Consider the following 25,871-nt stretch of genomic DNA (forward strand, 5'->3'; position numbering starts at 1 on the left):
ATCATGCTTAATGTATCTTTATTATTATTACATTTCCCTGAGTGAAGGGATGAAGCACTTGCAGGGGCCAGGAGAGACCTAAGTCCCGAGGGTGTGTTAGTGTGTGGGTCAGGTCTGCAGGAGTTTCAGTAGAAGAGGTTAAGAAAGGCACAGCCTGCCAAACCCCCAACCCAGAGCTGGCTCCTCTCCTGTTACTCCTTTGCCATAGCAAGTTTTCTGGGGGACAAGAGTCCCTCAGTCCCTCTGCTTGGGGAAGAAGGAATGTGGTCTGGCAGGCTCATTAGGACTGAGGAGGAGCTTTGGGGCAGGGTGGAGTTGGGGCAGGCTGAGGCGAGGACTCCAGCTGGCACAGCTGGCACGACACTCCCTGCTGCTGCACGGCAAGGCCCTGCTGCCCACCTTCAGGCTGTGCAGCCATGTTCTGGGAGCCCTGATCCCACAGATGTCCATGGGGAGCCCCAGACCTACAGCTCTACTCCTGCCTCCCTTCCTGCTGCTCGGCGGGCTCTCTGCCTCTGCCAGGACTGGCTGTCTCTACCTGGCCCACTGCAGTGCCCACTGTGTGCTGGCCTCCCATGTAGTAATGAGCCACTGCCAGGTGGGGACGCCTGCCTGGCACAGCCTGCTAAAGCTCCCCACTCTCCTGCCTGCCCTCTCCTACTTGCCAATTTCCCGTGCTCCGTCCTCTGGTAGCAGCCTCAGCGTGTCCTCTACACAGTCTCAATGGGTGGCCTAGGTCCTGGGCAGGGTGGAGGTGGGAAGAAAGAGCCCAAGTGGATGGCTGTTAGCTTATGGGCCTTGGAAGTAGGTGATTTGAGGCAAAGACTCCAGGCAGCATGTTCCTGCCGGATGGAAGTTCTTACTAATTATACCTCTCTCTTCTCTTCCCTGCTGGACCCTGTACCTTTAGGATGGCAGTTTCACTGGTGAGTCTCATTCCCTGCCCCACGCCCCGAACACCTCCTTTTGTTCCAGCTCCCCAGGGAGCCCTCCGCTCTAATTTTATTTTTTGTTTTTTATTTTTTTATTTTTAGGGACATTCTAATTTTTTCTGCCAACCTGGGAAGTGGCATAGTGTCAAGGAAAAAGTACAGGGTTTGGAATAAGGACAAGCCAGGATTTGCCCCAGATTCCAGGTGTGGCCTCAGGCAGTTTACTTAACCCCTCTGAGCCTCAGTTTCTGAGTATAGCAGTGCCATTGAAATGACTGTGCGATAAAGACTGTGTTGCCTCTGATTTGTGGGAAGGATTCAAAGAGCCATGTGTTCATCTCCAGGCACTCCCTAAGTGTTATTCCCTCCTTAACCTGGGCCCTCACTTCTGTCAGTAATGTAACAATAATCCTCCTCTTCTATGATGCTTTCTACTTTACAAAGCGTTTGCCACACATTATCTTACTTGATCTTTACAACAGTCCCACTTTATGAATGAGGAAGCAGAGGCTTGGAGAAGTGCCTTAATTTGCCCAAGGTCACACTTTCAGGATGTAACTGGCAGAGCTCAGCCTCAGATCCAACTTGTCTGAGGCAGAGGGAGCCCCTTGCACTCCATCATTTGATTTTCTTTCCATCTTTCCCGGGAAGGTCTGCCTGATTCCTTGCCGTCCATGGCTGGTCCTCCTCTCCACACAGCCCTTGTGTGCTGGGGCCTAGCCCTGCCCCTGCTGTTTGTGGCTCCAACTACTGTCAGATCCCACAGGAATGAGCACTAGCCCCGTGGGCCATTCTCAGTGGAAATGTGAGTGTTGGGGGACTGCCTAGGCTGAGACAAGTGGGACTCATCAGACAGGAACAGATGTTTGTCCTCCTGTTGTCAACCTAACAGGGACCTAGAGCATCCTATTTAGATTGAAAAAAAATACAGTGACTGATATTTATGATTCCAATTGTTTCCTTTTGTGAAGGTGTTTCTCTTTTCAGCTTATCCCAACTATTGGGGTTACAAATGTTGAGGTCTATGAACTTCCTATTATTACCTCCAGTTTGTAAAGCAGGATTGTCTTCCTTCTTCAAACTCTATGTGTTCATTGCTTAGCTCAGTGCCTACTAAATGAATGCTCACACACTGGTTGAGAATTGGCAGTTTCTAATTTTCTTAATTTTGTACTATACAAATAATGCTACATTGATCACCTTTGCATATATAGCTTTTTCTCTACTCAAGAAATTAATCCTTTTTTTAAATTAAGCAGTTCACATACCATATAATCTATCCAAAGTGTATAATTAATGGCTTTTAGTATAACCACAATGTTGTGCATTCACCACCACAAAAATTTTTAGAACAATTTCATTACTCCAAAATAATCCTTTTTAAAAATTGTATTGTAGCTTTTCAGGACTTAAGAAACTTGACATCATTACCCCCCTTGATCTAAATGACTTACAGTCTAACATTGGGGCATGTCTCCAGGGAAGGGGGCTAAAGAGGGGCTGGGTAGTAAGTGTGCCCTGCTCCCCTGTGCAGGCCTTCAGTGGGGATGGTTCCACCTCCTCTATGGAAATCCATAAAGTCTTGTAGGCTCGTGTTCTGTAGAAGACCCAAGATGCCAGCATCTGCTCAGGTATGCTTCTTGCCAGTTCCAGCCTTGTCCTGAAGACTTTTCTTTTCTGGCTTCCCATTTTGTTCTTCAGCCATGTGGGAGGAAAGGAGAGTATGGAGATGAAGTATATTATTCTGCCCATTATACAGTTAGGGAAACTGAGGCCAGAGAAGTTGAGCAATTTGCTTGTGCCCCAGGTTCCAGAGGAAGGAATAGAAGCCAGATTTCTTGATTCCCAGCATAAGGCCTACCTTGTTCTCTGCCTACAAAGAGAATGCTGCTATCTGAGAAGGACTATTACATCTCCATCCCCCCACCAGACATCTCCCACAAAGGGCTGCACTCTAAAAGGACCCATCCTTTGGATCTAGAGGCAATGGAAGCTCTCGTCCCCAGGCTAGATTCACAAAGGCTTGGTGGTAAACATGAGGTGTGACAGAAGACGGCTCAGCTTAGCAGTGGTGCGGGTGTTAAGCTAAGAGGCTAAGGACATGAAGCAAGGCCACCAGGTCCCCTTTGTCTCCAGGGCCTGAGTTCTCCTTTGATTTGCTGCCTGAAGGCCAGACCATCTGGGTGACCATTCCTTCAGGCCCTGAGGTCATTGTGCATCTTTGTCACCAATAGGCACTGGAGTGCGAAGACCTGAGCAGCCCCTTTGATGCCCAGATATGGAGTGCCCTCATCCCCTTCCAAAAACCAGATCACTGTGCTGGGGCAAAAGAGGCCTACTCATTGCACAAATGGGGAAACTGAGGCTCAGAGGGGGAAAGTAATGGTCCATGACCTCATCATGAATTACTAGCAGAGAAATGGATATGGGATTTATTCCCAGTGAGAGGGACCTTCCATGTAATTCAAGTTATATTAAAAAGCTTTTTACCCATATATATATATATAGGATTTATTTATCCCCCACCCCCACCCTCCTGTTGTCTGCTCTCTTTGTCCATTCACTGTGTGTTCTTCTGTGTCTGCTTGTATTCTCATTAGGCGGCTACAGGAACCGATCCTGGGACCTTCTGGAGTGGGAGAGAGAGGATCATTCTCTTGCACCATCTCAGCTCCCTGATCTGCTGCATCTCTTATTGTCTTTCTTCTTTATCTCTTTTTGTTGCATCATCTTGCTGTGCCAACTTTCTGCGTGGGCCAGCACTCCTGTGTGGGGCAGCACTCTGCACAGGAGGCCAGCACTCCACATGGGCCAGCTCACTACACAGTTCAGCTTACCTTCACCAAGAGGTCCTGGGCATCGAAACCTGGACCTCCTATATGGTAGACAGGAGCCCAGTTGCTTGAACCACATCTACTTCCCCCTATATTTTTTTAATGTAATATTTTGTATGATCTATATATCTTTGAAAAATAAATTAAAAATACATTAAAAAATAAAGTATATGTGAGATTAGTAATCAAAAAAAAAAAAAAAAGAAGCTTTTTAGTTCTCCCAAAAGGTTGTCTTCCTTAGAAAAATGACAAAGTTGTCACAGTTGTCCTTTACTCTTTTATCTCCCTCCCTTTGAACCTTTGTTCATACCTCTCGGTATATACCCATTCTCCCAGCCCAGGTCTTGAACATCCCACACCAACCTCCAGTTGTAACAGATGCCCCTATACACAACTGGTAACATTTTCAGAAACCAATGATGTACTCCTGAGGGCCTCAGCTCTCTTCATTTTTAAAATAGTGTTGCTGCCTTAAAAGATTACTGAAATGCTGCTGTTTAATTGATTGAATAAATGCTTCTAGCATCTAGCACCCTGCCTGGCAACCCAATAAATGCTCAGTAAATGGATATTCCTTTCCCTAGCTCTTTCCCCCACTCCTATTTATTGAGACACCTATAGCAAATGGTTAGATTACAGAGCAGAGAGCCCTGTGAGGAAATTCCTTGGTGAAAAGCTAAGTCTCATATAAGAGGAAAAGTAGGGCGTATTGGCCAAGGCCCCAGCTTCCTCCTGCCATGAATCCTTATACCCTTTCTTAAACATTTCTTCTCTCCTTTTGCTACTTCATCAACAAGAAATCGTGTCTGGTGGCCACACTATAGACCTGCCTTATGAATTCCTTCTGCCCTGTCTGTGCATAGAGGTGAGCACTGGAAAAGGTATGGGCTGTCCATGGCTCCATGCCTCAGCCCCCAGAGACTGCAGTTGTTCAAGCACATCTCCAGTAACTCAGGTTTAAAAAGGACTTGGGGTTACCAAAATGTATGAGAGAGCCACACACTGAGTCAGAGATGAAAGGGTCCTGTTGAATTAAGGCATCCTTGAGGTGACTCCAATCTCAGCCCCACCCACATGCAGGCTTTCCCTGGTCCAGACCTGGTCTCAGTTCATGTAGGTAGAATAGACAGCTGCCTTCATTGTGAGTTCTGGGGAGTCAAGCTGGGGTTGCGTGGCCACTGCCCCCACTGCCCATGTGTCCCCCAGCCTTTCCCCCACTAACCCTCCAGGGCAGCCTTCCTTCTCTCCTTACAAGTTTGAGGTGCCTATCAGTAAGACTTCTTTGGACTAGACAGAAGAGGCAGGGATCTTGTTATATTGGAGGAGAGGAAAAGGAGGGTGCTGGCAGAGCATTGAGCAAGTGCCAGGTTGGAGAGCAGTAGGGGATTTAGGCAGTCCAGGTTGAGGGACCAACACAGGGCATCGGGTATCTTGGGAATGACTAAGCATGAGGCATAGAAGCCTAAAAGGTGAGGAGTGTGGACCTCATGATTTCCCTCTTTTTGGGGATGGGTATTCCTCCCAGGGGAGAAGGCGAGTCAGCCCCTCACCTGCTCGTCTCTCTTTATACTCTGGAGTTCCTCCTCCAAATGTCCGCACCACCCATCCTTCCCCACATCCTGCATTCCTCCCCATTCTCAGTGCCCTGCTAGTTGAGACAGCCTCATCAGGGAAAGGGAAAGCCAGGATGAGGTTTAGGTCTGAATGATGTAGCAAAATCTACTCCACTGACTCTCCCTTTCCCTCAGGCATCCTACAAGAGGACACTGTAGATGGAAAAAGTGCCTCTTCAAGAGCTGGCCTGAAGCCTGTGAGCTACTCAGATGAGCTCTTATCCAGGCATATCCTCTCTCTGTTTCCCCCCTACCTCATACACACACACACACATACCTCACATGGTGTTAGAGGAAGCTCCCAGAAGGTTTGCTGGCACTTTTCCTGGAGCCAGTGGGGGCTAAGGGCAAATGATCTAGCTACCATGTCTACCAGTCAGTCTGCCAATAAGTCAGAGAGTACTTAATACTGTTCTAGGTTCTGTGAGAGGTTCAGAAATATGAGACACAGTAATCTTAAGACACAGGTCTTAAGCAAATGGACCAGGAGATTTGGGCTCATATCCCAGCTCTGCCACTTATTCTTCCCTGAGCCTCAGTTTTCCCCTGGAAAATAGGAATAATAATACTTGCCCTGTCTTACTTTCAAATTGTTTGTGAGGCTTGAATTAAATGTATGTGAAAGCGGTTGGTGACCTCTAAAAGTGCTGGATGCACATTGTTGTCCTCAAGTTCGAGAGAAAAGACACAAAACACAAACATGAAAATCAATAGCACGAAGCCTACGGTGCAGGGCTGGTGTATTAGTCAGGGTTCTCTATCTGTAAATAGTATGAGATTTTGTAAAATTCTGTGGAGATACACAACTCCATATTCTGCAAGCAGGCTGCAAACCAAGGTCTCTGATGAAGATCTGATGGAGGTCCTTGATGAGCACCCAAGTGACGCTAGAGCTGGGAAATTCTCTCTGAATGCTGAAATTACTTCCCCTTTTAAGGCATTCAGCTTAAAAAGGATAAAACATTACTCATTGCTAATGGCAGTCTCCCTGGTTGATCGTAAATGTAATCGGCCATCTATGCAGTAAACTTACTGATGATTAAAGCCTGTAAATGTACTTGTATTACAATTAGCACAGTGCTTGCATGACCAAACAACTAGACACCATTACCTGGCTAGTTGACATGTTAGCCTACCCATCACAGTAGGGTTATAATTAAGGGCTAAAGCATGAATTCAAGAAAGGGAGGTGGCGGACTTGGCCCAGTGGTTAGGGTATCCGTCTACCACATGGGAGATCCACGGTTCAAACCCCAGGCCTCCTTGACCCGTGTGGAGCTGGCCCATGCACAGTGCTGATGCTCACAAGAAGTGCCCTGCCATGCAGGGGTGTCCCCCACGTAGGGGAGCCCCACGCAAAAGGAGTGCGCCCTGTAAGGAGAGCCACCCAGCGCGAAAGAAAGTGCAGCCTGCCCAGGAATGGCACCGCACACGCGGAGAGCTGACACAACAAGATGACGCAACCAAAAGAAACACAGATTCCCGTGCCGCTGACAACAACAGAAGCGGACAAAGAGGACACAGCAAATAGACACAGAGAACAGACGGGGGGGCGGGGGAGGATAAATAAATAAAAATAAATAAATCGTTAAAAAAGAAAAGAAAGAAAGGGAGAAGACCACAAGGCTGAGTGGATAGAGAAAGTTCCTTACAGGACATGGCACCTTTGCTGGGGCTCAGAATATGGGCAGGATTTAGAAAGAGAGAAGGAAGGGGGTGGCATTCCTGGCCCCAAGAGTAGCCTAAGCAGAGATATATGGCACCTTTGCTGGGGCTCAGAATATGGGCAGGATTTAGAAAGAGAGAAGGAAGGGGGTGGCATTCCTGGCCCCAAGAGTAGCCTAAGCAGAGATATGAAGATTTTGAGTTTGGTGTATAGTGAGGAGATGACCAGAGTGGAGGCCTAAGAAGGAGAGGAGACGGCTAAGTAGGAAAGGTAATACAAGAGGACTGGGAAAGACCAGATAGACTAGGAACTATGCTGGGCACATTCACAACATCTCTCCTGAAAGCCCGGGGATGGGGCAGCAAGGGGGGCTAAAGCAGTGCTGAGGCCTCCCTAGGCCTAACCCTCCGACCTTGCTGCCTACCCAGATGGCTCGGACTTCTGGAAGTCAGTGCACTTTCCTGACTAGAGCCAGCACAATCAGGTGCTTACAGCCCTGAAGCTGCACCACCCACGAAGCTGGAGGCCTCCCTCTGTGGAGATCTCCCCGATGCCACGGCTCGAGAGTCAGAGGGGGTGAGACAGGTCTCTCCAGGATGTGGGTGGGCAGGGCTGGGCCTAGGAAACTTCTGATGAAATCCCCTCTCCCATCACAGTGGTATGTTTTGGAGAAGGTGGACTTGCACCCCCAGCTCTGCTTCAAGGTACAAACAAGGAATAGTGGGTGATGCCTGATGCTTGCTTCCCCACTGATCGGCCCAGGCTGACTTTCCATCCTGCATTTCTCAGTTCTCTTTTGGAAACAGCAGCCACATCTAGTGTCCCCACAGGACTGGTAAGCCAGTAAGGGACCCCAGAGGGGATCCCCTCCCTCCATTTCACCCTCACGCAACTGTGATCAAGCCAAACCCCAGCTCTGCCTGGACTCCTTGTTGGCTGCAGCCCAGCTCCTGTCACCTTTCACAAACAGCCTCTCACAGGATGAGCCCTTGCCCACTCCCCTGGCAGCCCCATCCTAGAACGTGAGCATGGATACCCAGGCCCATCGGCTGATCCTTCACTTCTCCTCGAGGAGCATGCCACCTTCAGTGCTGCCTGGAGTCACCCAGGCTCAGGACAGGAAAGCTTGCTGTCCCCCGTGTACAGTGTTAGCCAGGTATGGCCACGCTAGGGCTTGGTCTCCACCAGGTCCTCTTGCTCAGAGCACAGCCCCAAACTCTTTGTCACCACCTGGAGACAGAACTTGGGCAGGTGGAGGCAAGCAAATCTCTGACTTCTATCATCTCCTTAATGTATTTATTTGATCAGCCTCTCTGTTCAACAGGCTTTTCTGTCAGCCGTGGCTCTCTGACAGAGCCAATGCTAAGTTTTTCCATTTCTGAATATCCTAGGATAAGGAGAAGCAACAGATTGGCCCTCCCACCTCAGCTGTTCTCTGGCCTACCCACATTTTATATGGATGCATTCCCTTGAATCCAGCAGTCCTCTCTCACCACCCTCCTGTCTTTACAAGGCACCTGGGCAGATGTTCTCTATCTCAGGAAGAAAGCTTCTGGGAGCAGAAGTGCTCTTTGCAGAATACTGCAAACTATTGACAGATTTAACTTTGTTATGTGGATTAAGAACAGTGTCACTAGCAGACTGTCTTCTGTGTATCTGATATAAAAATCACAAACACCTGCAAGACCACAGCACAAAGCCAAGCATGGCTCACTCCTTCCAGTTCTCTCTGAAATGCTTACTTGTAGCTTATTTGTTTGCATTCTGTGAGGCTCCCAAGCAGACAGAAGGTAGTGAACACTTAAGATTTAAGACAAACTCATGTGGGATAACCTAAAATTGAGAGAGTTAAATCCATTAACTCAGTTGCTTGTGAGCTGGGGAAAAACACCTTTATTCAGTTCAGCCATGATTTGAAAATCATCGCCTCAGTGCCTGCTCACAAGCTTGGAGGTGGAAGTGGCAGGGGGGTTCCCTAAGGATGGAGACTGTGGTCAGCTCCCTGGCCAGAACCCACAACGCAGGGCAGAGCCGTATCCTCACTGTAGACAGCACTCCGTTCTGTTCAACTCAACCTGCTTCTATTGAGTGCCTCTGTGCCCACCCGACATCAGGCCCTGGGAGATACAGAAGTCCATGACAGGGGGAAGATGTTAGGGCGTCCGTCTACCACATAGGAGGTCCGCGGTTCAAACCCCAGGCCTCCTTGACCCATGTGGAGCTGGCCCATGCACAGTGCTGATGCGCACAAGGAGTGCCCTGCCACGCAGGGGTGTCCCCCGCGTAGGGGAGCCCCACACGCAAGGAGTGTGCCCCGTAAGGAGAGCCGCCCAGCGCGAAAGAAAATGCAGCCTGCCCAGGAATGGTGCTGCACACACGGAGAGCTGACACAAGTTGACGAAACAAAAAGAAACACAGATTCCCGTGCTGCTGACAACAACAGAAGCGGACAAAGAAGACTCAGCAAATAGACACAGAGAACAGACAACCGGGGTTTGGGGGCGGGGGGAGAGAAGGGGAGATAAATAAATAAATAAATAAATCTTGAAAAAAAAAAAGTCCATGACAGGGAAGCGGATTTGGCCCAATGGATAGAGCATCCACCTACCACATGGGGGGTCCAGGGTTCAAACCCAGAGCCTCCTGACCCGTGTGGAGCTGGCCCATGCACAGTGCTGATGTGTGCAAGGAGTGCCGTGCCACGTGGGATGTCCCCCGCATAGGGGAGCCCCACACACAAGCAGTGTGCCCCATAAGGAGAGCCGCCCATTGCAAAAAAAAGTGCAGTCTGCCCAGGAGGGGTGCCGCACACACAGAGAACTGACACTGCAAGATGACGCAACAAAAAGAGACACAGATTCCTGGTGCTGCTGACAAGAATATAAGCAGACACAGAGCACACAGTGAATGGACACAGAGAGCAGACAATTGGGGGGGGGGGGGGTGGGCACGGGGAAGGGGAGAGAAATAAATAAAAAATAAATAAATAAATAAAAAAGAAGTCCATGACAGTCTCTGCTCTTAAGGAGTTCACTTTCTAATAGAATAAATGAATATACCTTGCACTGTTTATTATAAAGGGCTTTCACATTCATATTCTCATTTGATGCTCTCAACAACCCAGTAAAATAGGGATTATTATCCCCCACATACACATCCCTAGAAAGATCCCACAGCAAAGAACCACAAAAGTGACTGTAAAGCCTGCACCTAGGTTTCCTGACTCTGCAACGTTCATTCTTTCTGGTGGAAACTTACCTCTTCAGTTGTGCAGAACAGTGCAGGAAGACAGCATATAATTTGCATCCCTGATTTGGGAGCTGCTGGAGGACAGGGCCGATATCTGCGTCAACCTGTTTCCCTCAGGGTTTGGCGCAGAGTAGTGCCTGCTTGCCTGCCTAATAGGAGTGTCTGTACAGCAGGAGTTCAGATCTGGAAGGATCAGTGAGAGCTGGAGGGGGTCGGGGAAGGCTGTTTGTCAGAGGTGGGACTTGGGCTTAAGGCTGCATAGGATTTGGAGGGAGGGAGACGGTGGGAGGAACAGTGTGAGCAAAGACTCAGGCTAGTCAGAGCCGTATTTGTCCCTATGGGACAGTCATTCTGCTCTTTGCTCCTGCAGACCCAGGGCTTGAGCCCAGTGACACTAGACCTCATCATTCCCTTCTGAGGTCGGGGGACTGTGTCCTGGTAAGGAATCCTATCCTCCTCCTATGCATACTCCCCAGCACCTGGTCCACAGTTGGCACACAGGGTGAATCCAGTCTGCAAAAATGTTTGCTTTAGCCGGCACAGTGTCTGCAGTTGGAATTAGTTGGGGCTATTTAAATATTGGAACATGTCATTTAAAAACAAACTGGATATCTGACTTCTCTTGAAAAATCAAAACCTGGCAGGCTGGCCCACACTCCAGCCCAGTGACAATGAGCTGGAGCTCAGTGGTGTCTGAAGCTTCGTTCAGGCCCTGTGTTCTCCAGGTCTTCGTGGTCCCTGTGGCCAACTCTGTGAACTTTCTTTATGAGTCTGACTCCTGTCACACCTGAATTTGCAATGCCTGACCTGTTCTGTGCCAGGCCAGACACAAACCATGCTGAAGGAGTTTACTACCCAGTGGGGACTCCCCTTCTCCACCTCCATCCTTCATTCAACTCTCCTTGGGAGAGGGGTTCCCTGGCTCACAGGGCGGGGGGGCCTTGTGTCCTCAGGTGTGGCGGTCAGATGTCCAGTTTGCCTGGAAGCACATCTTGTGTCCAGATGGTGAGTGCTTGGGAGGGGGTGGGCAGAGGGAGGCTGGGCCCTGAGGAGTGAGGCTTGGCCTCACCCTGCTTGACTAGTCTCTCTAGATGCCTGGGGCTCTTGATACTGGCACCGCTGGCCCTCACCACCCTGCTGGGTATTGTTCTGGTACCCTCCTGCCGGGGCCTAGTGCCAGGTAAGCTCACCTGGGGGTAACCTGCAGATCTGCCCAGCTCCTAGTCTAGTTGTCCTCCACGGGTCCCCTGATCTGGCTCTCTTCCCAAAGGGCTGTGGCCCTGCCACTGCCCTCAGCTCTCTGCTACCCAAAAGGGTGAGCCTCAGGCCCACAAGTAGCAGAAATGGCTGTAGAGGGGCAAAGTGCCCTCTCTGCAGGTTCTTTGTACTAATACTCTGCGCAAGGGGTGAGTGGGACTGAAATCCAGCCTGCACTGCCCTTGCCAAACCTGGCGCTTTCCCTCAGGAAGGGACACACCCCCAGTGCCGAGAAGGGGCTGCCAGGGCGCCCTACTTGTGGCCGTGGGGGCCAGGAAGGGTTGGGCGCGACCCTTAGCGCCCCACCCCGACTCCGTTGTCCCGCCCCAGGCGCTGACCACGCACGACCAGTGCTGCTCGCGCCGGCCGCGGACTTAGGAGCACAGCGGCGCCTGGTGGGGGCGCTGCCTGCCCCGCTGCGCACCGCGCTGGGCGGCGGCCGCGACGTGATCGGGGACCTGTGGGAGGGGACGCGCGTGGCACGCGTGGGCCCACTGCCGGGGCGGCGCGGCGCGGGCGCGCGTGACGCAGGAGCGGGGCACCGTGCTGCTGCCGTGGAGCGGCTCCGGCTTGGCCCGCGGCCCCGACCCCCGCGCCGCGCCCCTGTGCGCCCTGTTGAGCGCCTCCCGGCGCCCGCTGCTGCGTAGGGCCTGCTTCAGCCGCCTCTGCGCCAGGGGCGACATCCCCCCAACGCCGCGCGCCCTGCCACGGCTGCTGCGGGCACAGGACGCGCGGCCTCGGCTGGAGCCACGAGCTGGGGCCGCCTCGGGCCCCGCCGTGCCTACAGGGTCGCCTGGCCCTGTGCCGCCAGCTGGAACGGAAGGCAGCCAGACCTGGGGTCCAAGGCTGAGCAGAGCTCCACCGCAACTTCAGACTTCTGGGGCCCTGGCTGGAACCCCGAAATGCGTGTTCTACCCTGGGGTCTTTGGGGTCCCTCATGAGGACTACGGGCTGAGATTCCTTCCATTCCTCCCAGCCTGGAGCAGCGCTTCTCCTCCCAGCCCAGCCCTGCCTTGCGCCTGTGCCTGTGTCCCCTTCCTCCTCACACTGACCTTGCCTTTCAGGCCCAGGCTGACTCTTTTCCTGAGAAACTCTAACCCCAGTCCTGCTGCGGCGGGGGGAGCTCCCTTGTCTCTCCAAAATTCCAGGCAGCAGGGTGCATAAGCTCCAGTCCAGGCGGGACCGGGTGGGACAGGGGTAGGGGAGGCAGGAACTGTACCACTTCTGAAGGGGCTTGGATCAGAGAGTTGAGAAAAACCTCTTGGGGGTCAGTGATCCTCCTTTCCTGACCTTGCCCAGATGGGGAGGGAGGGAGGACTCTGAACTCAGGAAAAGAGGCTTTGGCCCTGGTTGTGCAGGAAACAAAGGTGGGACCGTGGAGACCAAGAGCCAGGCAGATGAATAAAAGCAAATGAGCTAGAAAAAGCTAAGAAACACGACGTGCTTCTCTGGTGCGGCTGTGATTCTGAGTGGGGCGAAGGGTCGGTGTTGGAGGCCGCTTAGGGGTTGTTATACATCAGCTTATGTGCCCAAATCCTCCATGTCCACACCCACTCCGAATCCCTCCTGCTCTCACAAGCAATGCCTCCGGAAATACAAAAGAGGGCCTGGGAATCTCCTTGGATGCTATAGTTATTCTCCCAAGAGAAGAGAGAAAACCGAGGTTGAGAAGGATGGAATATCCTTTGTCCCAGCTTGTGGCAAAAGTACAAATGGGATGCTTGTCTGCCTGGCTCGAGGTCCTGGGTTCCTTCCCCCAATACCACACTTGAGGTAGTGGCAAAAAGCCCACTTTCTGATGCCCTTTGTCCCTTCCTTTAGCAGTCCTGCCCCACGAGGGTTAACTGAGGCCCAATGTGTGTGTGTGTGTGTGTGTGTGAGGGGACCTGGAGTGCTCAGTAAGAGAGACCTGGTGGGCCACAGGATCCTGTGCTCTATATCTAGGAGTCACGTGGGAAGTGGACGTGGCCCAGGATCGCCCAGGCCTTGGGATGCATTCAGCAAGGGCTTCCTTACTCAGCCAAGACAAGCCTGCTACCTTCTCCAGGGGCCCCTCCCAGCCAGGTGTCAGCAGAGAAGGAGGAGGAGGAGGGGGAAAGAAGGAGGCGGAGAGGCCACCACCCTCGTCCAAGGCTGCTGGCTTCCAGGCTGGTGCTGGTGGGAGGGACAGGGTGGGGGCGGGAACAGCCAGCTGCCTGCCGGGAGCCAAAACGAAAGCGCTCGGGCTGGGACTGGGACTGGAGGCCGGACTCCCCGGGAGAGGGAGTGCGCAACCCACCCAGTGCCGGGACCGGGCTGGGGAGGGATTCCGGCCCCTGCTGCCCACAGGCACCGGGCTGAGGGGGGGGCAGTGGTGGGGTGTCTGCCCCCCCTCTGGGGGGGGCAGGACAGGGTTCAGGCCTGGCTGCCACCTGGTGCCTGGAAGATGCCTGTGTCCTGGTTCCTTCTCTCCTTAGCACTGGGCCGCAGCCCCGGGGCCCTCTCTCTGGAAAGGCTTGAGGGGTCTCAGGACACTGCCCGGTGCTCTCCGGTGAGTCTGGGGCCTCTGGAGGGTTAGGAAAGGTTCAGGGTTCAGTCTGTGGCCCGGCAGGGTCCTTGACTGCCTCCCGTCCTCCCGTCACTGCCGCCACTGCCATAACCGCCCTGGCTGGTCTGTCTGGTGCGGATGGGGGAAGAGAAGAATGGGTGGAGGGGGTGGTATGAGAGCCTCGGGGTCTGCCGTCTTCTGGAGGGGTTTAGAGTAGGGAGCACTGGAAAGCGATGAGGGGGGGTGTCTCTAGTTGGGAAAGGTAGTTGGATTTGGAGGCATAAATTCTGACTCACCTTTTCCTTCCTCCCAGGGTCTCTCCTGCCACCTCTGGGGTGAGTATCCTGGCTTTGATTGAGAAAAGCACTTCACAGGTTGGCGAAGGGAGGGGAGCTGTCCCAGTTCCATGTTCTCGCCGCACCCCACCCCTGGCCCAGGCAGAGCCCAAAGCTCCTTGGTCCCATGGAGGCGGCAGGAGCAGCCGAACCCTGGGTTCCGAACAGTGTCAGCTCCCATCCCGCCCTTCTCGTGCAGGTGGTGACGTATTCTGCCTGCCCGGGAGCATCGTGCCCGCCCCAGGCCCCGTGCTGGTGCCTACGCGCCTGCAGACCGAGCTGGTGCTGAGGTGCCATCAGGAGACCGACTGTGACCTCTGCGTGCGCGTGGCTGTTCACCTGGCCGTGCACGGTGAGCAAGTCTTCCTGCAGGTGTGCAGGAGGGTCCGTGAACATGTCCGGGGTGGGCATGATGGCCGTCTGCTGGGCAGCGCTGGGCATCCTTGGTGTTCTCCTGGAGGACACTGGCCTCAGGACCCCCCGGGCTGGTCTGGTCTCCACGTCCACCTGTGAGGCCCCGGGGCTGGCCTCTGCTCCCCAGCACTGGGCTTTCTAGAAGGAAGCCAAGTTCAAAGCCAGCCCAGAGAAGAGGTCCTGACTGGGTCCTTGCTCTTGGGTCCTTCCAGGGCCCTGGGAAGAGCCTGAAGATGCAGAAACTTTTGGAGGAGCAGCTGACCCAGAGGCAGGGGAGCCAAGGAACGGTGAGGAGAACCTGGCTGACCCAACTTCCTCCCGCCAGGGCCTTGCCATGCCCTGGGCCTGACCCGCCCCTGCCCTGTTGCTCACAGCCTCTCTCCAGGCCCAAGTCGTGCTCTCCTTCCAGGCCTACCCTACGGCCCGCTGTGTCCTGCTGGAGGTGCGAGTGCCCGCTGTCCTCGTGCGGCCCGGTCAGTCTGTGGTATGCACAATCATCATCCTAACACCCACCTTCTAAAGATGGAAATCTACAAAGTGCTTTCCTATTTGTCATCTCTTTAAGTCCTGTTTCTGCCGTGGGACCGCGGGCAAGCCCTTTCAGCCTTGGAGCCTCAGTTTTCCTGTCTAAAGTAGGGATAAGAATAGTTCTACTTCATATAGCTGTTGTGAGAACTAAACGAGTTGATTCTGGTATAATGTCCAGCACTACAGGGCATCAGTCAATTTAATTTTTCTTTTATTTTGTAATCCTCAAAACGACCCATGAACTAGGCATTATCATTACCCCATTTTCCAGGTAAAGAAACTGAGGCTGAGAGGGGAGGTCTGTGGGCTGGGTCCACTTCTCTGGCCCTGGACTGCTGCCCTGCCCACCATACTATGGCTGCACCGCGGTTCAGGGAGTTGGGAGTCCTCCCTGCCTCGGGGCTACACAGGATTGGATGGTCTGTCTCTACTGGGGCCAAGTCACTCAGATGGTTGACTTCCCCTCCAGCCGCTAGCCAAGATCCTCTCATCTGGAAAACTGGAGAGTGCCGCTTGGCCGGCCTCACAAGTCGTGAGGACCACCGAGGCCCAGATGTGAGAACAAGATCTGTGGGGAGAGGTTTCCCGTATTCGTATCGGGGAGTCTGATCACCTTAGCTTTGGCCAGGTCTTCTAGGATAGCAGGAGTGGCGGTAGGGGCTCAAGGAGCCACTGCTGCCACCCCCACGAGGGTGTTTGCGTTCGAACTGGGGACCCTTGAAGGAAACTGGCATGGTGGAATTCCAGGCCATGCAGAAGGATGTCCATGGTTGAGGGAGGTGGGCAGACGGGTGCACAGCTCTTGGCCTGGATCCTGAGCCCCACACCACCAGTCTCGCCCCCACTCCTCTCCTCGCAGGGCTCCGTAGTATTTGATTGCTTCGAGGCCGCCCTGGGGAGTGAGGTGCGACTCTGGTCCTACACTCAGCCCAGGTACCAGAAGGAACTCAACCTCACGCAGCAGCTGCCTGGTAAGTGCTCCCGGAGCCTCCGGGCCCCAGCCCTGGCCTCCCAGCCTCTTCCCCCCTCTGGCCACCTTCCTAATCTCTCGCCTCCTTCCTAATCCCCTCTGTTCTCAGGCAGGGGTCTGACCTCCTGTCCTCCCCGGAGTCGGTTCCTCACGCCTCCTTTCCCCAGCCTCTGGGGCAGGCACTCTGTGCACTGGAGAGATGAGGGTGGCATTTAGGGGACAGGGAGCCCTTCCCAGTGCTCCCACCACTGGATTGCCCCCCTCCCTTGTTTCCTTGGCCCCCAGCCCCACCGGAGGCTTTTCTGTGATCTCTCTCCAGACTGCAGGGGGCTCGAAGTCCGGGACAGCATCCAGAGCTGCTGGGGTAGGGGCTAGAGCCAGCGGGGCTGGGAGGAGGGAGGGGCAGGGTCTGGAGTGTGAGGACTCTTGGAGTCTGCTCCAGGGCTCATTCATTCATTCATTCATTCAATCATTCATCAGACAGGGAGTGCAGTAGCTCCTACTCTGTGCCCAGCACTGGCAATATTAAGGCTAATCTCTCACTCCTTGTGACAAATTTTGCCTGATGCCAGGAATATCTAGAGACCCAAACCATTGTCAAGATTATGGTTCCCCCATAAATCAAAATTAAAAATAATGTTAAACCATAAAATAAAAGCTAAGAAAGTCAAGGTTCTGATATTTTCCCCATGATCCCACTATTTGGATTTTTTGTTCCTTTTAAATTTTTATTTTTTAATGTTTTTTTCTTTTTTATTATGATAAAACATACATAAATATACAAGGTGAACTAATTCTAAGTATCCAGTTTGATTAATTTTTACATATGGACATCTGTGTAAATATCACCCAGATGACGATATAAACACTTGGATTTTTAACTACTTCTACTTCATTTTCTTTTTTGTTTTTTGTTTTTAAACTTAAACTTGGGCTGCTTCTTTGGTAACCCATTAAAGACTACTTAGCACTAGCATTTTGAGGACGCAGGTACACATCATATGTTTCATTTCTTCATTCATTCAGTAGACATTAATTCACTTCCTTGACAAACTTTGAGTAATCGCTATGACCTAGGCAAGGAGATAAACCAATAAACAAAACTCACACAAATACCTGCTCTTGCGGAGCTGCCATTCTAGTGGGGAGTGGGGGTTGGGGTGGGGGTGAGGGAGGACAAACAATAAACCCGTGGAGATGTAAGATGTACAAGATGGGGAAACGCAGGGGAGGAGGGTGGGGGTTTGGAGGCTTCAGGGAGTCAGGGATGGCCTCGCTGCAGTGAGCAAGGCCCTGGAGGAGGTGAGGGAGGAGCCATCTGTGTATCGGGAGGAGAGGGTTCCATGCAGAGGGAACAGCCAGTGTGGAGGGCCTGAGGCGGGAGAGTATCTCCTGTGTTTGCGTTATAGTGAGGAGGCCAGTATGTTGGCAGTAGAGTAATTAGGACAAAAGCAGGAGATGGGTCGGAGGGGCCATGGCTGCCTGAGTAGGACTTCACGAACCATTTTAAGGACTCTGACTTTTACAGGGAGTAATATGGGGAGCCATCAGAGGATTCTAAGCAGAGGGGAAAGATTTTCTTACAATGGTAGCAAGATCCTTCTGGTTGTAGAGAGAGAAGCAGGGAGAACAGTTGTCCCCCAAATCCTGGAGCCTCTCTGGGCTCAGCCCGGGGCAGGCTGCTGGAGACAGCCTGGTCTGAGATGGGGATAGAGGCTCTGCGCTCTAGGGATGTCCCAGGGGGTAAACACCAAAGGGCCAGTCAGCAGGTGTGGCCCAGGCTTGCTTGTGCCGAAGAGGAGAAGGAAGTCAGAGTTGCCCCCCTCTTTCTTTGCCGCCCCCACCAGCCCTGCCCTGGCTCAACGTGTCTGCAGACGGTGACGATGTGCAGCTGGTGGTGGATGTCTCTGAAGAGCAGCGCTTTGGCCTCTCTCTGTACTGGAACCAGGCCTCTGGCCCCCCAAAACACTGGTGGCAAAGAAACCTGGTGAGGCCTTTCCCTCTTCAAGTTCATTCTCACTCCCAGCTGGGGCCCATGCTGAAGATGCGAGTGCCTTATTAAAAGATATCCTTGAAAAGAAAACAGCAACCCATGCCCAAAGCAAAGAAATATTGGTGGGGGCATTTCAGATATCAGGTGACAAGCAGTAGGAAATCACTCTGGTTTCCTTGACTTTGGCCTCCAGGCCTCTTTCTCCTTCTCCTTAACTTTCTTTTTTTTAAAAGATTTATTTTTTTATTTCTTTCTCTCCCCATCCCCGCCCCCCCTCCAGTTGTCTGCTCTCTGTGTCCATTCACTGTGTGTTCTTCTGGGTCCACTTCTATTCTTGTCAGTGGCACTGGGAATCTGTGTCTCTTTTTGTTGCGTCATCTTGTCGTGTCAGCTCTCTGTGTGTGCTGCCATTCCTGGGCAGGCTGCACTTTCTTTTGCGCTGGGCGGCTCTCCTTACAGGGTGCACTCCTTGTGCGTGGGGTTCCCCTACGTGGGGGACACCCCTGTGTGGCAGGGCACTTCTTGTGCATATCAGCACTGCGCATGGGCCAGCTCCACACGGGTCAAGGAGGTCCTGGGTTTGAACCAGGGACCTCCCATGTGGTAGGTGGACGCTCTATCCGTTGAGCCAAGTCTGCTTCCCTCCTTAACTTTCTAAGTTCCCTTCTTCTTTTTGTCTCACAGACTGGGCCGCAGACTATTACCTTGAACCACACAGACCTGGTTCCCTGCCTCTGTATTCAGGTAAGAGCAGAGTCCATCTGGGCTCTGGAGGAAGAGGATTGGGGGGCCGATGATGGCAGTAGCCCCCGCCTTCCTGTTCTCACCATCCTCCACTCTCTTCGAGGTGGAAACTCTGTCTCCCTGGGGTAGCTGGCCCTTTCTTGACACCTGCTCTCCCTTGGCTTCTGCCTGTTACATACCCAGAATGTGCTTCCTGATTCTCCAGCCACACAACTCCTACTTGTGCTTCACGTTCAGAGTTCAGGTGTCACCTCCTCCTTGAAGCCTTCTTGTATTCCTCCAATCTCCTTTGTGCTCCCCTGGAGCGCAGAGCGTGAGCTATGAACTCAGACTTGTTTGACCCTGGCTGTTGCCATTAGCCAGCCGTGTGATCTTGGGCAGGTCACTTCACCTCTCTGAGTCTGTTTCCTCAAGAGTAAAATGGGAATAACAATAGCACCAACCTCCTAAGGCTGTTACAAGAAAGTGTGCCACATCCAGGTCGATACATGCTGACTTTTCCCCCTCCTTCTGAGTGCACATTTAATTGGTCTCTCATTCTCTTTCCCCCTCCTTTCCATCCCAGTCCAGTTGGAGCATCTGTCAATTCTCATCTGGACGGTTTCAATAACCTCCTGACCCACCTCCGCTCGCACTGCTTCCCTGGTCTGGGCTTCCTTTTCTGCCCCCAACTGAACCTTTTCCACTGTATTTTCCTCATGACCCCTGTATTAGCCAAAGGGGTGCTGATGCAAAGTACCAGAAATCTGTTGCTTTTATAAAGGGTATTTATTTGGGGTAGAAGCTCACAGTTAGTCACCAGGCCATAAAGCATAGGTTACTTCCCTCACCAAAGTGTTGCCATGTGTTGGCGCAAGACGGCTGCCAACGTCTGTGAGGGTTCAGGCTTCTTCTTCCTCTTCAGGCTCTGTGGTCCCAGCTCCTTCCAATGTCAGCTGTAGGCTGGATAAGTCTCATCTCCCTCCCAGGGCTCAGCTGCTCTGGTCTCTCCACAAGGTCAGCTGTGGACTATCAGGCTCTCTCTTCCCGGGACTTCTGCCATGTCTGTGGAGCCGCCTCTATTCCTCTCTGTTCTTCTCCTGTGTGTTCACTTCCTGCAGCTCCAGCATCCAAAAACTCCCACTAGCTCCTCTGCTGTAGTTTTCACTATGAGTCCCCACCCACCAAAGGGGCTGGGACTCAATGTCCTACTGATGTGGCCCAATCAAAGCCCTAATCATAATTTAATCAAGTGAAAGTGAACCTCTGAAGTTCATACAATCTAATATGCCCAGAGGAACAAACCCGTTTACAAATATAATCCAGTATCTACTTTTGGAATTCATAAATAATTCCAAACTGCTACATCCCCCACACCCCAACTTTTCAACTTTATTTCATCCAAGTGGCACTACTTACTAGAGTACACATAACTCTGCACCTTTGCTAAGGTGGTTCCCACGACTTCGAGTGCCCTTGCCTTGTCTCCACACAAATTCTCCAGGCTCAAATGTCAAACTCTTTGCCAAAGCTTTTCCCCAACTGCCTGGCCTCTCCTATCTCCAAACTCCCTTTGCACTTATTCTTTCTTTCATTGCCCATTTATCACTTCCTTTTTCTTCTTACACACAAAAGATGCTCAATAAAAGATGCTTATTTCTGGAATAAGCAATTGATTTATTAATTTATCTACATGTTTTGTCCTTACTACAACTGTTAGTTTCTTGGCAACAAGGAAATCATATCTAATTCAAATTAAGTAATTCCCCAAGCCTTGCACAGTGCTGGCCTGGCTCATTGGGGGTGCTAATTAAACGCTTGAATGAATGAATGAATCTATGCCTAGCAAAGAAATAGGCCACATAACAGATGCTCATGAAATGTTTGCTGCAATTTTTTTTATTAAGATTTATTTATTTTTATTTATTTCTCTCCCCTCCCCCCATCCCGGTTGTCTGTTCTCTGTGTCTATTTGCTACATCTTTGTCCACTTCTGTTGTTGTCAGTGGCACGGGAATCTGTGTTTCTTTTTGTTGCATCATCTTGCTGTGTCAGCTCTCCTAGTGTGTGGCGCCATTCCTGGGCAGGCTGCACTTTCTTTCGCGCTGGGCTGCTCTCCTTATGGGCGCACTCCTTGCGCGTGGGGCTCCCCTACGCGGGGGACACCCCTGTGTGGCACGCACTCCTTGCGCACATCAGCACTGCGCATGGGCCAGCTCCACACGGGTCAAGGAGGCCCGGGGTTTGAACCGCGGACCTCCCATGTGGTAGATGGATGCCCTAACCACTGAGCCAAGTCCGTTTCCCTGTTTGCTGCGATTTTAATGTTCTCATGGACGAGCACAATGTCTGCCACAGAGTAAGTGCTGAATATTAACTTATTCAACAAACCTGGCTCGTTGTGGGTGCTCTTAAAAATAGTCTATTGAAAGACTAAATGTGTCCCTGGCACCTAGCACAGCGTCTGGCACATAGTAGGTGCTCAGAGAGCTATTGGGGAGTGAACTGAATGTCCTTAGTGCTTAGCATAGTGTTGAGACATAGTAGACACTCATTAAAAATTTGTCACATGAAGGACTTACCAGGGCCTGGCGTGCTAGGGGTTTGTTGTAAGAACAGATGTGTGCTTTGCAAAGAGCAAAAGGCCTGGGCCAGTGCTTGTGAAATATCGGTTGCTTCAGTGCATCCCTAGCGCCTGCACTGGCAGATGATCAGGGAGGGTTGGCTGGGTTGAACTGACCTGAGTGGAGTCGTTTCCTTTCCAGGTGTGGCCCCTGGAGCCCGACTCGGTCAGGACCAGCGTCTGCCCCTTCAGGGAGGGTGAGCGGCGCAGGGCCCGGCGGGGTCGGGTCGGGCAGGCGGCGGCGGCGGGCGCGCTGTGACCGGCCCCCTCTCCCCGCAGACCCGCGTGCGCACCGGAACCTGTGGCGAGCCGCCCGGCTGCGCCTGCTCCCCCCGCGGGGCTGGCGGCTGGACGCGCCGTGCCCGCTGCCCGCTGAGGCCGCGCTGTGCTGGCAGGCGCCGGCCGGCGGTCCCTGCCAGCCGCTGGTCCCGCCTCTGGCCCGGGAGAACGTCACCGTGGACGTGAGCGGGACGGCGAGCGGCGCCCGGGGTGGGGGACGGGCAGCGGGCCCAGGGGCCCTCCGTGCATGCCCCCACCCATGCCGCTCCCTATTTCCGCAGGAGGCGCATGATCTCCCTTTGCTGAAGGGCCATCCCAACCTCTGTGTCCAGGTGAGGAAGGGTGCCAGAGCGCCGGGCTGGGGGCGGGGAACGGCGCAGACCCCCGGGGGCGGGGAACGGCGCAGACCCCCAGACCAGTCACCAACCCGACCTACGTCACCCCTGAGGGCCCCCAGAGCAAAGTGATTAGGGGATTCCACCTTTTACTTTAGCAGCGCTGGGATCCTGGGCAAATCACTTCACCTACCTGAACGTCAGTCTCTTCCTCTATTTTATAAAAGAGTTAGAAGGTTTAAATAAGAGGGTTATATTAGTCTAAGTGCTCAATAAATATTAGATATTTATATTATTGCTATCATTATCCGATTTGCCCACCTGTATAATGGGTTGCTCAACAACTTCAAAAGGTGATTAGAAAGATGTTAATTTATTCAAAAAGTATTTTTGAGTGCCTACAGTGTGTCAGGCACTGTTTTAGGCAGTGGGGATAAATGTGCCAGTGAACAAAAGTAATCAATGTCCCCATCATCACAGCATGTACAGTCCAATGGAGAAAGGCAGACAATAGACAATAAACAAGAAATAAGTAAATTACACAGTATGTTACAATTGCATATAAATACTATGGGTAAAGGTGGGCTAGGATAATGCAGGATTGGGCTTGTGATTTTAAGAGGGGTGGTCAGGTGAGGCCTCTTCCAGAAGGTAGTTAGATGAGATGGAAATGTGTAAAGTGCTTCATAGGACATGTCAAGAGCTTCAGCACACATGATTTCACAAGGCTGAGAAAGGTGAAGTAACTTTCCTAATTACCCAACCCAGAAACCACATCTGCCTGATCCGGCCCAGAGCACAGAGCCCCCAACCCAAGGGCCTCCTCTGCCCTGTCTCTTCTTTCTGGCCTTGGCCCTCGATTTTCCCAGCCCCCCTAACCCTGGCCCCTTTCTGAGCAGGTGAGCAGCTGGGAAAAGTTGGAGCTGCAAGAGTGCTTGTGGGCTGGTGAGTGGGGCCTAGGGGAGGCTGGGGCGGGCCACTGCAATGGCTTGAACCTTGGAGGTTAGGCTTCTGGGGTGAGAGTCAGAGCGTGGGGAAGAGGCCTGTGGCAGCCCCAGGAAAGGCTGAGTCTCACTCAGAGCGGTCTCTCTCCCCTTCCAGATTCCCTGGGGCCCCTCAAAGATGACATGCTGCTGGTGGAGACACGAGGCCCCCAGGAAAACAGATCATTCTGTGCCTTGGAACTAAGTGGCTGCACCCCACTGCCCAGCAGGGCCTCCACGGTGAGGGCTGGGGGGACCCTGTTCCATAGAACTGTCCAATTCCATGTCCAACCTGGCTTCAACTGTCCACTCCATCCAACTTCCCCTCCTCTGTGCCAGGCCCTGTGCTAGTCTCTGGGGCGGTGGACCCTGCCCTCAGTGGTGGCTGGAGTCTGGTGGTCTTCTCCAGTGGCCACCCTAAGGTGACAGCCCCTCCCCCTTTGGCTTGGCAGAGGGCAGCTCGCCTTGGAGAGCAGCTACTACAGGACCTGCAGTCAGGCCAGTGTGTGCAGGTGAGTAGGCAGCAGGAGGGCCCTGGTCACAGTTCTAAAATCCTGCCCTCGGTCTCTCCCAGACTCTCCCTGCACCGAGCAGAGTGGAGGGCACCAGGGAAACTCTTGTTCTTCCTAGGCAGGGGCCACCTCACTTCCCTTTTCCCACACACCATCTAGTTCTGCTTTTGTGTCCAGCCCAGGGAAGGTTAAGAGTAAAATAAATTCTGGCTGGCTAGAGACCAGTAGATAGAAAATCACACCCACTTGTGCTAAGTATTGGGGTCCAGGAAGGGTCTCTTCCGATGGGCCCTATCTGGCATGGGGGAAAGCACATTCCAGGCAGTAGGCACTGCAGAAGCAAAGGCAGAGTGGCTGGCAGGAATTTGCTGTGTGGGAGAAATGAGCAGAGCAGAGGCTGGAAATTAGGAGATCAGGCCGGCCAAAACTTGGGGGGTATTGAACACCAAGTGGAGGGCTGTGTGCTTAGTTGTCTGTGTCTTACAGCTGTGGAACGATGGCGTGGGAGCACTATGGGCCTGTCCCATGGACAAATGTGAGTATTATAATAACAGCCTGTCTTCTCTTGTCGCAGAGGCTGGACTCCTGGCAGGGATCACCCCTGGGGGCAGCATGTGCAATGACCCTGTCCTTCCTTGGGCTCAGATGAATCCTTCATTCAAAAAGGGATGAAGGGATTGCATGGATCACCAAAGTACAATCCCTACCCCCAACCCTTTCTAGGGACATTGGCCGATCACTTAGATAAATGTGAGCTATGGAAGCACGACAAAGTAAGAGTGTCCACTGCTGTGAATGCCTGTAACAGGAACTTGACCTAGGAGTCCTAGGTGGGGTGAGGGGCTCAGGGAAAGGTTAGAGTTGAACTTTGAAGGCTGATCTAGGTGAAAGGAGATATAATCACTTATCCAAGGTCACCCAAGTAGCTGGATCTGTTTCTATCCTGCCTCAGACCTCGGTTTTTCTCCTCTGTGAAGGAGGATGCAAGAGTGAGATCTCTACCTAGCTCATCTTCTCCCCCTTGCTCTTCCAGACACCCACCAGCGCTGGGCCCTGGTGTGGCTGGCTTGCCTACTCTGTGCCGCTGCGCTTCTCCTCCTCCTCCTTTTCAACAAGGAGCACGTGAAAGGTGAGGGTTTCCTGTAGCCTTCTCCTAGGAACACCACTCCCAGGGGCAGGACCGAGTGGGCCAGGGAGCTCCCCAGGAAGGGGCGGCAGCGGCCGTCACAGGCTGCCTCCGCCCCTTTCCCCTGACAGGGTGGTTGCGGCTCTTGAAGGAGGACGTCCGCTCGGGGGGTGAGTGTGAGCCAGCGCCGAGCGGGGGGGCCGCCCCGAGCGGGCCGGGCCTCGGGCCATCTAACCTCTCTCCTGGTCCCCCTTCTGTACCTCCTGCAGCGGCCGCCAGGGGCCGCCGGGCTCTGCTCCTCTACTCTGCTGACGACGCTGGCTTTGAGCGTCTGGTGGGCGCGCTGGCGTCGGCGCTGTGCCAGCTGCCACTGCGCGTGGCCGTGGACCTGTGGAACCGTCGTGAACTGAGCGCGCAGGGCCCTCTGGCCTGGTTCCACGCACAGCGGCGCCAGACCCTGCAGGAAGGCGGCGTGGTGGTCCTGCTCTTCTCGCCGGGGGCCGTGGCGCTGTGCCGCGAGTGGCTGCAGGACTGGGGGGCCGTGCCCGCGGCGCACGCCCCGCACGACGCCTTCGCCGCCTCGCTCAACTGCGTGCTGCCCGACTTCCTGCAGGGCCGGGCGCCGGGCCGCTACGTCGGGGCCTGCTTCGACGGGCTGCTCCAGCCGGGCGCCGTGCCCGCCCTCTTCCGCGCCGTGCCCGTCTTCTCACTGCCCTCGCAGCTGCCCGACTTCTTGGCAGCTCTGCAGGGGCCCGGCGCCCCGCGCACCGGGCGACACGCGGAGAGGGTGGAGCGCGTGTCCCGGGCCCTTCAGCCAGTGCTGGACAGCCGCTTCCGGCCGGGGCGCGGGGTGGGACCTGAGGCGGGGGGCGGGACCTGAATAAAGGCGGAAGCTATTTTTCTATCCGTGGCCTCCACGCGCTTCCCTGCGCAGAGGCGGCCGGGCGCGCCAGCCGCGCCGGTACCACCGCG

The 25,871-nt window shown here is 53.3% G+C and overlaps 2 protein-coding genes across 7 annotated transcripts; both read left to right on the plus strand.

Annotated features, from left to right (window-relative positions):
- The first annotated feature begins 2,778 nt into the window (after positions 1 to 2,778).
- On the plus strand, positions 2,779 to 12,464 carry IL17RE (interleukin 17 receptor E). The gene is given in 19 exon segments (XM_012523017.3): positions 2,779 to 2,961; positions 3,069 to 3,215; positions 4,564 to 4,635; positions 5,515 to 5,532; positions 5,535 to 5,576; positions 7,474 to 7,551; positions 7,554 to 7,621; positions 7,702 to 7,749; positions 7,835 to 7,888; positions 8,065 to 8,116; positions 8,119 to 8,201; positions 10,665 to 10,707; positions 10,710 to 10,732; positions 11,248 to 11,303; positions 11,377 to 11,474; positions 11,882 to 12,053; positions 12,055 to 12,287; positions 12,290 to 12,331; positions 12,334 to 12,464. Coding segments are annotated over 19 exon segments (1,542 nt in total). The 5' UTR covers positions 2,779 to 2,816; the 3' UTR covers positions 12,402 to 12,464.
- Positions 12,465 to 13,449: 985 nt separating this feature from the next.
- On the plus strand, positions 13,450 to 25,803 carry IL17RC (interleukin 17 receptor C). 6 transcript variants are annotated; one of them, XM_071212221.1, is made up of 20 exons: positions 13,450 to 13,615; positions 14,008 to 14,081; positions 14,392 to 14,413; positions 14,613 to 14,765; positions 15,040 to 15,114; positions 15,202 to 15,311; positions 16,215 to 16,326; positions 16,645 to 16,689; positions 18,173 to 18,312; positions 19,003 to 19,062; positions 21,807 to 21,861; positions 21,944 to 22,125; positions 22,225 to 22,275; positions 23,178 to 23,223; positions 23,380 to 23,501; positions 23,714 to 23,773; positions 24,260 to 24,308; positions 24,807 to 24,902; positions 25,031 to 25,069; positions 25,169 to 25,803. In XM_071212221.1, exons 1-20 carry the CDS (start codon positions 13,543 to 13,545, stop codon positions 25,777 to 25,779), a joined length of 2,175 nt encoding a protein of 724 aa, XP_071068322.1. In that variant the 5' UTR covers positions 13,450 to 13,542; the 3' UTR covers positions 25,780 to 25,803. The 6 variants fall into 6 exon arrangements, with proteins under 6 accessions (XP_071068322.1, XP_004452736.3, XP_004452737.3 ...); XM_004452679.5 differs by lacking the exon at positions 13,450 to 13,615 and having other exon boundaries at positions 13,721 to 14,081; XM_004452680.5 differs by lacking the exons at positions 13,450 to 13,615; positions 25,031 to 25,069 and having other exon boundaries at positions 13,721 to 14,081.
- Positions 25,804 to 25,871: the final 68 nt, after the last annotated feature.

This window comes from Dasypus novemcinctus, chromosome 26 (assembly GCF_030445035.2).
Source record: "Dasypus novemcinctus isolate mDasNov1 chromosome 26, mDasNov1.1.hap2, whole genome shotgun sequence".
Lineage (NCBI taxonomy): Eukaryota > Metazoa > Chordata > Mammalia > Cingulata > Dasypodidae > Dasypus > Dasypus novemcinctus.

Excerpts from the sequence above, each read along its gene's own strand:
- IL17RC (XM_071212221.1), top strand. The coding sequence starts at position 13,543 with ATGCATTCAGCAAGGGCTTCCTTACTCAGCCAAGACAAGCCTGCTACC. Across the intron at positions 18,313-19,002 it reads ACTGGTGGCAAAGAAACCTG|ACTGGGCCGCAGACTATTAC; the intron begins GTGAGGCCTTTC and ends TTTGTCTCACAG. Across the intron at positions 22,276-23,177 it reads ATCCCAACCTCTGTGTCCAG|GTGAGCAGCTGGGAAAAGTT; the intron begins GTGAGGAAGGGT and ends CTTTCTGAGCAG.